Genomic DNA, 13,517 nt, shown 5'->3' on the forward strand with positions numbered 1-13,517 from the left:
TAATTGCGGGGTAGTTGGGGTGGGGGGGGGGGGGGGGGGGATATGAGAGGGAAAAGCTTGACCGGAGAGGCGGCTCAGTTGTGGTGTGACCCGAAAACCAGCGTGTAAGCGACGGGATGATGATGATATTGTGTGTATATATATATATATATGTAAGTCTGTCAAAACTGTTTATTCATTTTTTAAAGATTAAATACTTTTAAAAAAAAGTATATAATAATACATTAGAGACGAGACGAGACGAGACGAGAGGAGATGAGAAGAGAAATCGGAGCCCCTTTCCTTTCCTGTACCAAAAAATCATTCCCTATACAACCACTTACTACTTACCTTCCACTAATTTAATTAAATAATAATAATAAAAAAGTCATCTCCATCTCTCTCACCATTTTACATAATTAACCCCTATTTCTTCTTATGACGTGGCATCATTACATAGTACACTATTATGGGATCAAATTTCTGTATGTTTGTACAACTTTGGTCCTTGGTTCTTTTCCCACTCACAATTCTCCACCGCCTCCTAATTCCCAACACATGGCCTGTTTATTTCTCTACCAAACCACAATTTAACATACCCTGACATCCAACTAAACCTAAAAGATGACTTGACGCCCCTTCCTCCCTCCCTCCCTCCCTCCACCTCATACCAAAATACTGACAATCCCACAAATTATTAACTCGTAACCCCTTCGCCCTCAGCTCCACACCCACACCCACACCCACACCCACACCCTCAAATTCAATTCACAGCACATTCTGCCAATTCCGGCATCCTGGTCCACACAACACACACTCAATGAATTTTGCTTCACCCTAACTTGTTTCTTCAGAACCCCCAAAATTTGACTTTACCCGTTTGCTTCACTTTTTAGTCATACTACTATTTTCCACATTCTGCTTTAACATAACAGCTGTAAGAAACTTTAAACTGAAATTGACACAACATTCTATAACAAAATATAAAATTAATGACACAACTATATATTATAACTGGTTAAAAGCCACCAACACGAATACCAAAGTTCCAATTCTAGAACACCAAGCAAATGCATTGTTCACACAAGCATACGATGCTATATAGAAGCAAAAAGAACTTCACTAAACATTTCATCCTTCTTTTATATCCCAGCTGAAAACCAACCACTGAACACAAACTCCTCCACCTTGCTTAATTCGTGATGTGCTGGGTCATACTACAAGAACACTACATAATTAAGGATGGGAAGTGCATCCACCACCATCATCCCATGGCATATTTCTGTGTCCAGCTGCGTGCAGTCGACTCATACTTGGCCCTGTCAGTCTTGTACATGTGGGCTATCTCAGGTACAAGTGGATCATCAGGATTTGGATCGGTCAGCAATGAACAAATTGAGAGCAGGACCTGGTTAATAGACATAATATTTGCTAATAAATACTACATTACAAGTATGATAATCCGCTTAACCTAAGAGACAGAATAATATGTAGACAAAACTTTCTCAATCTGAGAGCTGGAGTTCCATGTAAGAGCAAAAAATTATGGCAAACAATTTCAACTATGTTCAAGTCCTAATTGGACCAATATTCCAAAGAGTAGCTCTTGAATGCAGTAGCAGTAATATTGAAGTGGTATATTCACAGAGCCAAAGGGAGGCTTAAAAATACAACTTTGGAAGCATTATCACTTTATTTACACTACATAAATTCCAGTCTTACTTCATACAAAACTGATCCAACAGGTTTTGTAATTTCATGGGTGAACTGGTGGTGGTCACAGCTAATTTAATGCACACTCCTATCATTAGGCATCATGAATTAGAGAAGGGAGTCTTAGTCATAGAGGTATTTGCTGAGAGTATCAACCAAATAACCATACAGAAATACCATTTCCTTTCATTTAATAGTATACTTGATTCATGGCATTTTTCAGAATGCACTCTGATGCAGTTTTAAGAAATAAGTCAACTACGACAAGTATAAGGCATCACTTAAACTAATGTCAAAATTGAACTTTAGTATCTAGAGCTGCTATATTCAGCTATGTGCAGTGCATTTCCTCGTTATGTTCGAAACACTCTGTCTACCAAGATCAAAGAAATACCCCGAAATATAGACAAATCTTGGCAAGCATCTTAATGTTTATAATGATATCCATCATATCATGACAAGAAAGGAAGCCAAGCATGAAACTTTTTGATTGAAAGAAAACAAAAAAATACATTATACCTTGGAGATGGTAAGTGCTGGGCTCCATTGTTCTTTCAGAATATCAAGGCATATGCTTCCATTACTGTTGATATTTGGATGAAAAACTTTGGTCTTAAATGCAACCTAAATATTAGGCTCCATTAGAATTCAGAAGACAGAAAGAATAACCCAGAATTTAAAAGATCTTAAAATGAACGAAACATGAGTGTACGCTTCTACTCCCAGAAGAACGGGTTTATTCCAGGATGTAAACAAGCTAACATCAGAAACCAAATATACCAGGCACTAAACTAGGGATAACTTGATAAAAAAGATGCAAAACATAATCCTTTTCAGTAGGCTACATGCAACAGGCACTTGCATTCCATACAGTGTGCATAAGTTTCTCTTTTTGATTAAGCATATCTCATCCAATCTTTGGTAAATTGGTATTATATTACTGATGAGTATTAACATATATGCTTTCCCTAGCTATATCTATGAACAAAACAATAGTAGTTACAAACATCGTGTTATGTTACTGCCAAAAAGAAATTCAAAGGGTCGGCCTCTTTAGTTCCTCAACCACAGCTCAAATGAGAAATTGCATCCACCAACTAATTGTTGAAGTCCCTAAAAGTGAACTGCCCCGCCAAAGCCACTTGTTAGATCCAATTAATACTAGATACTTGTTAAAAGTTTAAACAGAGCACAGGTGCTCAATGCTGTCTATGCCTCTAACTGTCTTATTTGTAACTAGAGCGCAGCATGCTTATTGACTTGCAAAGTCTGAGAAATACAGTTACTGGAAAATGCATTCATTCTAGAAAACAGGCTAGCTAACTTTAAATGTAAAAAAGAATGAAAAAAAGTTAAAATACCACCTTGGGGGGCTTGAATGGATAATCAGGAGGGAAGTGGATTGTAACAAGGAATACACCGCCAGAGTATGGACTGTCAGTGGGCCCCATAATTGTTGCTTGCCAGTGAAACATATCTTCAGCGACAGGTCCTGTGATAAGTAAAATCCATCGTGGTTTGATGAAATGGGAAAACAAAGGAACTCAGAAGAAATCACACCAAATTGCAGATTAACACAATCATATTTAAGACGAGGTGAGTGGATCCACACACACATAGCACCAAGAAGTTAATATTGGATGCATGAAGAAGATGGGTGCAGCGTGCACCGGCTACAGTGCATTGCGGCGTAGGCCACTGTTATCTGATTTTGCCAATCATTTCTAATGAACCAGCACTCTAAATGCAATTGTACAAGTACATTTTCTCATCTAGTTAAAGCTCCGACCTCATGCGCAGTGAGTCCAATTCAGAGGAAAGGGAAAGTGTTGTAATTCATGAGCCAAAAAAGCATCCTCACCAAGAGACTAATAAGGATGGCTGTAAAAAAGAAATAAGAGGTTGAGAGTACCAGCGCTGCAAGAGGTAGGAGGGTCTTTCTGCAGATCCTTGAGTTCCTTGAGGATACGTTTTGAAGCCATGAGTTGAAGGTGTGGATGAAATTCTACCAAAGCAATGTAAAAAAAAGCAAAAGTGCGTGGATGAAAGAGAAGGCAAAAATCCCTTAGGGCAAACAAAAGGAACAGATGGCAGTAATGGGGAAGGAGAGAGGAGATCAACTTCCTCTTGGATTACACCCAACACTGCAATTAAGCTGAGACCTTATCGACTAAATTCTAAATTCATGGACAAAAGATATTACAATGATATTAGTACCAAAGTAGAATAGAATTATTATTAAAATAAAATATATTCTTTCACCAACAAACCCATAGTAATAGCATTAAACAAATAAATAAAAATCACATAATTATAGTTTTTTTGTTTATAATGTGGGTGGGGTGGGGTGGGGTGCGGGTAGTGAAACTGAAACCTACAAATGCACTCTCCAAATCTCATTCTCACTTTTGTCTAAATCAGAATTCAGAAGCTTCAATTTGGATTGAAGAACAAAAGCCCCTCAGCCTCTCGCCAAAGGCTTTCTTCATTTCAGCGTACGCCAATCCTTTTTCCTTTATTTTTTCCGCCGTTGCACAGCTTCCCTGTGTGTACCTCCCCAAACCCCACTTCATTCCGATCCATTCCTCATACTAATATTTAATCTTTGTTTTTACTGTTATCCTTCCGGATTTCTACCTACATGTTCATAATGATGTGCGTTTGATTTTTATTTTTTACTTTTGCCTTTTTCAATGTTGAATACCCCAACTCAGTTTCTTCTGAAATCCGAATTTTTTGTGGAAAGCTTCTTCTTGATCTGATTTCATTCACCCTCATATCCTTGAGAAAACCGGTATCCAACACTGACCTGCGGAAGGTGTTCAATTTTATTTGGCTTGGGGATCTGATGCTGTATTTTCTATCACTTGTGTAATTTCATACTCTATTTGTTTACTTCTTGTTATTTTTTCTTCGATCGATGATAGGACTGTTATCCTGGTTTCCGTGTCCGTATGCATGCTATTACATGTTTGGATTTTTCAGTGTCATTGAATCACATGCTTAGGAAACTTCTGAACCCCATCATCTTTACAATGTCAGTTGCATTCTAAGAAAACAAAGTTTAGCTTTTTATGCCGCTACTCTAACTGCTTTTAGAACCTAACAGATTGAGCTTGGTGCAACTTTGACACAACTGCTCACTGGAGTTGTCAATATTTGATATTATCCACTTATGGAGGAAGACAAGAAGAAGAAGAAAAACAAGAAGAAGAAGAATAAGCAGGCTACTAAACCGACAGAAAATGTCACACTTGATGCCAGGGAATCAGCGTCTGGTAGTCAAGGCCATGTTTCATACATAGGCCAAGAGAACGGTCAAGTTTCACGGACTATAGAAAATGATACTGGAGGGCACATAGTTGTAGATAGGGATGAGCATCTTGCTAATGGACTTGAAGGAGTGAGTTTATTTTGTCTTCCGTGTATGTCTGTTAGTGCGCCTGCTTGAGGTTGCATCTCAATGAGAGTATCAATTATAAACCCTTTTTCACATTTTATTTCATATGTGTCCCGTGATTTTCCACTTTGTTTGCAGACAAATTTGGCCAAAGCCGAGAAACAGTCTTGGCTGGACAAAGAAGTAAGGACATTACTGATCTATATAGTACTATTTTCATAAGTTATCATATGAAATCATTGTTTTTAACATTCTTATGAAAAACTATTAACCTCAAGTTTTATGATATAGGCTAGCTTTCAAGAAAAAATTAAAGAACTGCAAGCAGAAAAGAATGCACAGACAAAGAAAGAGGTTGGTCCAGCTTTACTTCTTTTGGTTATATTACCTTTTGTCTTCTTTGTTTTTTCTCCTCTTATCATTTACTTGTTTTACTCAGTGTATATCTAATGTATATTTACAGGCTCTCCTTAAGGAAAAAATCAACCAGTTGCTGAATGAAAAGGATGAAAATTCACAAAAAGAGGTAATATATAATTAAATTACCAGGGAATGCTTTTGTTTACAGACTCTGGATAGTTGGCTTAATATTCGTTAGATTGGCACATTTCTTTTTGTTTGTCAAAGATGTAATGAATATTTTGCTTTCACAGGCAAGTCAAAAAGAAGAAATCAAACAATTACATATTGAAAAGAATGCATCAATGCAGAACGAGGTAGTCAAATATATTGCATTTAAGAGAAACTAACATTCACCATCAGTTGAATTCTTTTTGTGGATGCGATAAATTTTTCACCTCTTATATTTATACAAGGAATCCAGAAAGGAAGTAGTGTCTGACAGTGTTCACTTCACAGGCTAGCCTAAAGGGGAAAATTATTCAATTGGAAAAGGAAAAAAACATAATAATCCAAAAAGAGGTAAGTTATATAAAAGTAACAGATTATATAAGATCGAAATTCTGGATTGCATATATGTTCCCTCTGGTATTCAATTATACTTTTTCTTGTGGGATTCTTATACTTTCTGAAAGTAGCTCATATTTTCAAGGCTTTTACAGGGTTGTCGAGAACAGAAAATTCAACGATTGCAAAGGGAAATGGATGCTCACCTGCAGAAAGAGGTAACATTACATAATGGGATTATTTCTGAAGGGAGAAGGTTATATGTTAATAAAAGCCTACACATATCTTTATTCTCTTCATTAATTTGTTCTGTCTTACAGTAAATTAGTAAGCTTTTTCCCTTTCTTTTTGTTTCTGAAAGAACTTTGGTCTTCTAAATTGTTCTGAATAATTTAAGGCTAGCCTGGAGATGAAAATTCTACAACTGGAGGATGAAAAGAATTCGTGGGTCCAGAAAGAGGTGACTTTCATAAGATTCTAAAATTGTACTGAAATCTCAAAATTTAGAACTCTGCACAATTATTATTATTATATCAAAACATCACTTTTTGTTGCCAGCAGCATGTCCTCTCTACTCTGAATGCCAGTGCTCTTCGTTGCTTGTACTTCCTCACTTGTTTATACCTTATATCTTGATGTTCAAAACTTCACTCTTGCAGGCTGGCCTTGAGGAGAAAATTGATCGGTTGGTAGAAGAAGCTGCATTTTTGAATTTGAAAGGGGTAAAAATGAGTCTGCATTTACCTAAAGAAAAAAGAAGAAGAAGTTAAATAGATCCTTGCTTTAAACTTCTGTTGTTTTGGTCTTCATCATGATTTAGCAAATAAGGAGCTAGCATTGTTTCAATGAATTAACTTATAGCATTAAACACAGGTGAGCTTACAAGAAAAGCTAAGACGGCTGGAAAAAGAAAGAGATTCCTTGATCCTGAAAGAGGTTAACACTGCTTTTATTGGATGGAAATGCTTATTTCCCATCCTTAACTGCTGCATTCTGGAAAACTGGAAGCCATGTTTGAGCTATTAGTTTGTTCCCTTTGGCAGCTACAGAAATAAAGGCAGAAGGGAATGCATGGTCATTGTTGGTTTTTGTTGCCTAACCGTATCCAGCAGAAACATAAATCTGTTCTGTCATTCTGTCTAAATTTATAGGGCACTAGCGTAATCTGGTGGTTTCTATGCTAGTTTGGCAGCTGCAAAGCTGAAGTTCAGATTTTTGTTTGTCTAGTGCTAGCCTAAGTCTGGTTAATAAAAACTTAGGTAGGAGTCAAAACTATTAGTTATTTACTAGTTCATTTTCCAGAGTAACATATAAGGACTATTTAAGCATGTATTATTAAATGTTACTGCCAGCCTCTATCTTCCAGTACTACCTCCATTTTCATCTTCTATTGTAACACTGCAATTCGCAACCAAATTGACCACTTTGAACAATCAATTTCTATATTTGCACTATGAACTCTTCTTCCGGCTAAAAACACTGTCAAATGAAATGAAATATATATGTGAATCATACACAGACATTGTCTTGCTTGATGGGGAGTTTTTATGTGTCCAGTAGTTTTTCCCATCTCACATTTGTTGTTCACAATGAAAAGCAGCTTTCAGTTGGTTGAAAACAAGAGGCTTTTGCTTTAAAGCTATTAGATGATTCGTCAGTTATGTTAACCTTACTGTGTAAGCTTAGCGCCTGCTATTGTCAGTAGAAATAATTTGTGGAGACACTGATTCTCTGTATGGGTTTTGGACTGTGACAGAACTCGGCCAAGGAATCAATTACCAGGCTGACCAGTGATAACACTAATTTACAAGCTCAGGTACCTACCCTAGCAGCATAATCTAGTTAAAATTAAATGGTTAAATAGATTTTGTTTGCCAAAGATCTTTATCTTTCAATTTGTTTGGATTGTGTTAGTGTTAGTCACCAACTACAGTCTGCTTTATATTACTGAGTTCCATGATTCAAATGCTTTTCTGGACACTTTGCAGAAGCAATAGGCCCTTGCCATCTTGTTCAGTTTTGTTGAGAAATGACTTAGCAAAGATTGCAACTTAGTGTGGGTTGGAAAGGATCTCCTTCTTCCTCGTATTCTGTACTTCCATTGCACATGAAAGAAGATGAAAATGACTTCCCATTTGCCCTCTCCCCTTGACCCTATAAGTCTTGCTTGGAATTTATCAAGTTAAATGGATCCCGAGATTTTCTTCTGCAAGTAGTACGTAATGCTTTGGTATTGATGAGATCATGTTGACGAGGCCTCCCTTTTCATAAATTTAATTCCTTGGGATTTATGAAAATGATTGAAATGCTACTGCATAATGTATATACTACTTCTATCCTTTTGGCCTATTTACTCAAAGCATCCTTGTTTATTCTGATACTGGAAATTAAAATCAAAGCCTGGCAGGTGACTGAGCTGGAGCTATCAAGGGAGGGTCTCTTAAAAGAAAAGCAACAGTTGACTGAAATTGTTTCCAGTCTAAAGTTAGAGATCAACAATCTTAAGAATGCTGCTGGTTTTCCTCAGTCCTCTGAGAACAACAAAGCAGTGAGATATTCTGTCTTCTGTGCTCTCTGCATTTGTGGCTATTGAGATTTTGACGTTCAAGAAACAACTCTTTTTCACTTTGGTGGTTATTATTATTTTGTATATGCTGTGCATCATTCTGGTAAATTTTTCTTCTGATTCAGACTTGTGAAGATGGGGGCGTGAACTACCAGATAGAAGCTGCACGCGCACTAGTTGAGAAACTGATATCAGAAAATTCAGAGCTTGTTGTAAAGGTAACTGCCAAACTCTATTGCCAATAGGTGGTGTATGATCTATTTTGGTGGTAGGGTTGTGCCTTGAGTCCCAGCCAAATAGAAAATCTTATGTTAAAAGTTTTGTCTAAACGATAATTGTATTATCAGGTGAATGAGTTGTATGCTGAGCTTGACCGAAGTGGTGCAAGAACAGAATATGTTTTCTCTACTGGCTCTGTTCCAGGGGCTCAGTCTGCTGATATTGCTGGCGGCTCAGTTCTTAAGCCTGATTGGGCAGTTGGAGCTGATGATAGGCACAGAACAGCTCAGGTTACTGATTCTATATATGATGCTACTCAGATGATGCCTTTCTCTGGCAGCAACCAATCTTTGGAAGATATCATGATTGAAGATCAGAGGAACAGCAAGCATGTGAATCAGAATGGTGACAGTGAACTTGCAAAATTTGTAGAAATATCAGAGGCTGATGAAATTGTGCAAATTCCATTAGATGAGAATGAAGTTAGGGAAACAAATATAGAAGTGGCTCAACTTGATGAGGAGATTGATGTTCCGCTCACTGATGCTCCATTGATTGGTGCTCCATTCCGTTTAATATCATTTGTTGCTAGGTATGTCAGTGGAGCTGATTTAGTCAATAGGAGCACTTGAAATTCAGGCTACTGAAACCCACCTCTGGCTTATAACACTACTGTTTAGAAGACGAAGCCTCTGACACCACAGATCCGGCAAGGCGTGGACCTAAATAGGATCTTGTGCATTTTTTTAGTCGATAGATACCTCCACAACAGTGTCCAAGAAAATATGGCTCTGTTTATACAGCATCTTTACTTGCTATTTTGCAGATGTTTTAAAGGATGGGTATAAACAGATGAATTTACTGTTTTATTGTATGTTAATTATCATAGTTGACTATGTAAATCGACTTGTTAGTAATGTTACCCATGATTCGCCAGTGAAAGTGAACAATCAGATACTTCTTACTGTTGGAAAAATTATTATAACACCTGAAATGTCCGTGCACTGGTTTTTCATAGAGAATGGAAATATCTGTAGCTTAGGTGCGATAAGAAACAATCTTTACAACGATGGACTAAGGCTCATGGACTTCTCTGATGATGATTGATTCTCGGAATCTGATGGCCGGATTTTCCCAATCATCTTAACAACTTCGTCCATTGCAGGTCTGGCGTCTGGCACCTGTGCCACACAGTTCATTGCAATCTGAAGCATTTGCACCATTTCTTCTTCAATGTTTTGATACTTGACCAGATCAGCATCGAAAACCTCAGCAGTCCATTCCTCCCTAACAACGGACTGGACCCATCTTGGTAGATCTACTACCTCATCTTGGCCCACTAACTTAGTTGGTGCCTTACCTGTGAGCAATTCCAGGAGAAGAACACCAAAACTGTAAACATCTGACTTTTGAGTAGATTTCCTAGTTTCAGTGACCTCGGGTGCTCGATAACCAGCACTTCTTGATGGAATTGTAGGGATTATTCCCATTAGAGGAGTAAGACCGAAATCTGTAATGCATCCATTGAAATCTTGGGTGAGGAGGACATTGGAAGACTTGATGTTTCCATGAGTCTGTTTACCACCAGCAGTAGAATGGATATGCGCCACTCCCTTGGCCGCTCCCAGGGAAATTTTTACCCTTGAGTCCCAGTCAAGAATTCTTCCAGAGTCCCTGTTCCCTGCAGACATCAATCATCATAGCATAAATGGAAAATAACACACTTCTGTGTGAAGGCACAGTATTAAGTCCCTGAACTTAAAAAGAATGTTATGCAAGTTGGCCAAAATGAGGAGGAGATCGGAGCTTGGAGATTGGATAGGTACCATGGAGTTGGGCGGACAAGCTGCCGCCAGGTACATGGTCATAAATGAGGAGTTTCTCATCCTTGGAATAGTAATAAGCTCGAAGGGGAACAACATTGGGGTGATGACTCATCCTCCCAATTGCCTTCATCTGTTGTTCAAATTCTCTTTTCCCAGCAACCACCTCCCTGAGACGCTTCACCACCACCGTCGTGCCTTCTTCTAAGACAGCTGTATAGGTTGTACCATAGCTTCCTTTTCCTAGCACCTCAGCTGAAGCTCTCAATAAATCCTCAAGATTGAAATTATAGGAACTACCTTCAAAGAACACCAATTTGTTCTTTTCGGCCTCTTGGACTCCACTCCCAAAGTCTTCCTTAGCCGTCTCACGTCTCCCTGGCCCTTGAAATGCTGATTTTCCTTTTAGCCCTCCATCTGTAGCACTTCTATTCCGCTTCACACAGCATACCAACATCACCGAAGCTAGAGCAACTAGCACCGTGGCGCTCCCTACTCCAATTGCAACTATAGCTCCTGTGCTTAAACTTTTCTTGGCCTTGTGGCTTTGAGGGATTATTGGAGAAAATGGGCTGCGCCCAGGAGAAGGAAAAGGTGAAGGTGAAGGTGAAGGGCAGTTATCCAGGGGCGTCCCACACAACATAGAGTTTCCAGTGAATGACGAAGCAGGAAATGTGCGGAGATGAGATGGAACGGAACCGTTGAGATTGTTATTGCTAAAATTCAATTGGTTAAGCTTTGGAAGGTTGAGATCAGGAATGGGACCGGAGAGAGAGTTGTTTTGGAGGTATAAAGTGGTAAGATATGTAAGATTTTGAATTGTAAGGGGGATGTTACCTGTTAAGGAGTTGAATGAAAAATCAATGACATTAAGGTGAGTAGAAAGAAAAGAGGGAATATGACCGGAGAAGTGGTTGTGTTGGAGGTTGATATAGCGGAGGGAAGCAAGAGAGAGAAGGTCGGAGGGAAGAGTGGCATTGAGGTAATTGGATCGAAGGCTGAGGGTGATGAGAGCGTCCAATCTGCCTAAGGTGTTTTGTGGAATAGGACCAATGAGACCAAAGGCAGGAAGACGAAGTGCCATAACACGAGTAGCATCGGAAGTGCAGGAGACACCAACCCAAGAGCTGCAAACTGAAGAAGTATTCTTCCAGTTAAGTTTTGGAGCATGAGCTACTGCAGAAGCAAAATCAAGAAGGGCTTGTGTGTCTGATTTGAGGTCTGCGATGGTGTAAGTGATGGTTGGCGCTAGTAATAGGTAGAAGAAGAACAAATAGAAAGAAGAAGAAGAAAGCAGGAGCAGCAGCTTCATCATTAATTCTGATTACAAGGAAGCTGAAGCTGCAGCAGGTTTCAGCAGCATTTATTGCTCCTGCAGGAAGGAAGGAATAGGTGAAAGGTACGTATATAACATCATTTAACAACACCATTATAATCTACATTGTAAGTCCATTGACAAAACTTAATTTTTTTTCTGTTCAAGGAGGCTTATTACACTCCCAGACTTCAAAAAATTGGGTATATGCAGATTGTTGTGTTCAACAGCTAAGCTAGCCACGATTCTTTTAAAGCAAAGACAGTGAGGCCCCACCAACATTAAAATTTGACCACAAGACAAGAAGAAACAGTGCACACTACATCACACAACAATTGCAGAAACATATATATATATATATATAGACGTAGAGAGAAGAGGGAAGAGGGAATTAATTAAAGAAGCTGAATGCCTTAACCTTGATGAGTTCCAGACACCAGTGTTATACAGGAATTGGAAAGAGATGGTGGGATAATTAAGATAGAGTCGTCCCCTGTCCCCTGTTCCCTGTCCCTCAACTTAAAAAGAGAGAGAGATGGAGTAGAGTACGCTACATACATACATTTTTCCTCCCTAACTCAACGTCCAGCTCCAACGGCATTATTACAACTTTTGCTGTAAATTGGATTCCCTCTTTTCTGTACGGTCAAGAAGGAAGATGGTATATAACTTGTTGGAACAAACAAGAAAAGAAAGGAGAGAGAGAAAGTGTTTTGGTATAGTTGAACGGATCCGAAGATTTTCTTTTCTTGAGAGAATGGTTTTTTAAGTCATTTGGGGGCTTCTTCGTCAAGCAACCGGAATTAACTGCACCAATCTCCATGTCTTCTCTTTAATCTTTATTGTTGGGCTGAAGCAGCAGAACGGGATAGCGTAAGATACAACTAATTTTCATCTAATTTAAAACCAATATTAACGCGCTAAGGAATTTGGTTTGGATTCTGATATAATGGCATATGGGGCATGGGGTTGTTCAAGTTGAGATTATTGTTTCTCATGAAAATGAGAGAGAGAGAGAGAGAGAACCCACATGCACATCGTAAAGAAAGCACTCGTATAATTCTATAACTACCTACAGTCCATCTAATTATTGGGCGATGACTGAAGAAATGCCACCCCACTTATGATAATATCGATTCCTCATCTTAAAAAATAGTTTAAACCGTTGACGAAGCAGCGGCAGTTGGGGTTGGTAATCCCCTCCATACTTTAATATAAGTAAAAACGAAAAAACTAGAATTAGATTTTCGACCCCACCTAATACTCTCTCTGACATCCATCTTCATATATGGACCAACACTAACTTAGCGTACCATTTCACTGGCAGCAGACCCTGATTAAGAATTTCTATACAACTCGATTAAAACTGCCGAGAACATCAACATGGTTTTTTGGTAAATGGAGAGCGTCGGGAGAAACAAGATATAATATCATACTGGGAATGGGTAGCAGAAGCACATGATTGGTTGGTGCTGGGAAACTCCATATTTAATGGCCAACAGAATTGGCGCCCGGTGATCATCGTGCAACGCAGGAGCACTTCCCCCAAGTAGACACCCTCAAACCACCTACCCAGAGCATTTCATGTCATCAATT

The 13,517-nt window shown here is 38.7% G+C and overlaps 4 protein-coding genes across 13 annotated transcripts in view; 1 reads left to right on the forward strand and 3 right to left on the reverse strand.

Annotated features, from left to right (window-relative positions):
- Nucleotides 1-138, reverse strand: part of LOC105174681 (thioredoxin H9) — a 3,657-nt gene extending 3,519 nt beyond the window's left edge. The window contains exon 1 of one of the 2 annotated variants that reach the window (XM_011096858.2): nucleotides 63-138. The gene's annotated coding sequence lies outside the window, so the exon portion shown is untranslated. The remainder of the gene's footprint in view (nucleotides 1-62) is intronic. The other variant, XM_020697613.1, reaches the window with a different exon arrangement.
- Nucleotides 964-3,884, reverse strand: LOC105174683 (ubiquitin-conjugating enzyme E2 28). The gene is made up of 4 exons (XM_011096861.2): nucleotides 3,605-3,884; nucleotides 3,057-3,184; nucleotides 2,212-2,316; nucleotides 964-1,387 (listed from the first exon to the last, which is right to left on the reverse strand). The coding sequence occupies exons 1-4, from the start codon at nucleotides 3,672-3,674 to the stop codon at nucleotides 1,244-1,246; spliced, it is 447 nt and encodes a 148-aa protein (XP_011095163.1). The 5' UTR covers nucleotides 3,675-3,884; the 3' UTR covers nucleotides 964-1,243.
- Nucleotides 4,038-9,671, forward strand: LOC105174685 (uncharacterized protein MCAP_0864). Of its 7 annotated transcripts, none has more exons than XM_011096865.2 (15): nucleotides 4,038-4,187; nucleotides 4,802-5,095; nucleotides 5,231-5,275; nucleotides 5,384-5,446; nucleotides 5,556-5,618; nucleotides 5,746-5,808; nucleotides 5,951-6,013; nucleotides 6,154-6,216; nucleotides 6,396-6,458; nucleotides 6,658-6,720; nucleotides 6,872-6,934; nucleotides 7,755-7,814; nucleotides 8,406-8,546; nucleotides 8,690-8,782; nucleotides 8,912-9,671. In XM_011096865.2, exons 2-15 carry the CDS (start codon nucleotides 4,868-4,870, stop codon nucleotides 9,413-9,415), a joined length of 1,575 nt encoding a protein of 524 aa, XP_011095167.1. In that variant the 5' UTR covers nucleotides 4,038-4,187; nucleotides 4,802-4,867; the 3' UTR covers nucleotides 9,416-9,671. The 7 variants fall into 7 exon arrangements, with proteins under 7 accessions (XP_011095167.1, XP_020553267.1, XP_011095168.1 ...); XM_020697607.1 differs by lacking the exon at nucleotides 4,038-4,187 and adding an exon at nucleotides 4,201-4,563; XM_020697608.1 differs by lacking the exon at nucleotides 6,396-6,458.
- LOC105174684 (probable inactive receptor kinase At5g58300) lies at nucleotides 9,721-12,849 on the reverse strand. Of its 3 annotated transcripts, none has more exons than XM_020697606.1 (3): nucleotides 12,484-12,849; nucleotides 10,610-11,978; nucleotides 9,721-10,464 (listed from the first exon to the last, which is right to left on the reverse strand). In XM_020697606.1, exons 2-3 carry the CDS (start codon nucleotides 11,919-11,921, stop codon nucleotides 9,845-9,847), a joined length of 1,932 nt encoding a protein of 643 aa, XP_020553265.1. In that variant the 5' UTR covers nucleotides 11,922-11,978; nucleotides 12,484-12,849; the 3' UTR covers nucleotides 9,721-9,844. The 3 variants fall into 3 exon arrangements, with proteins under 3 accessions (XP_020553265.1, XP_011095166.1, XP_011095165.1); XM_011096864.2 differs by having other exon boundaries at nucleotides 12,480-12,849; XM_011096863.2 differs by lacking the exon at nucleotides 12,484-12,849 and adding an exon at nucleotides 12,340-12,481.

The sequence above is a fragment of the Sesamum indicum genome, linkage group LG11, assembly GCF_000512975.1.
Source record: "Sesamum indicum cultivar Zhongzhi No. 13 linkage group LG11, S_indicum_v1.0, whole genome shotgun sequence".
Taxonomy (NCBI): domain Eukaryota; kingdom Viridiplantae; phylum Streptophyta; class Magnoliopsida; order Lamiales; family Pedaliaceae; genus Sesamum; species Sesamum indicum.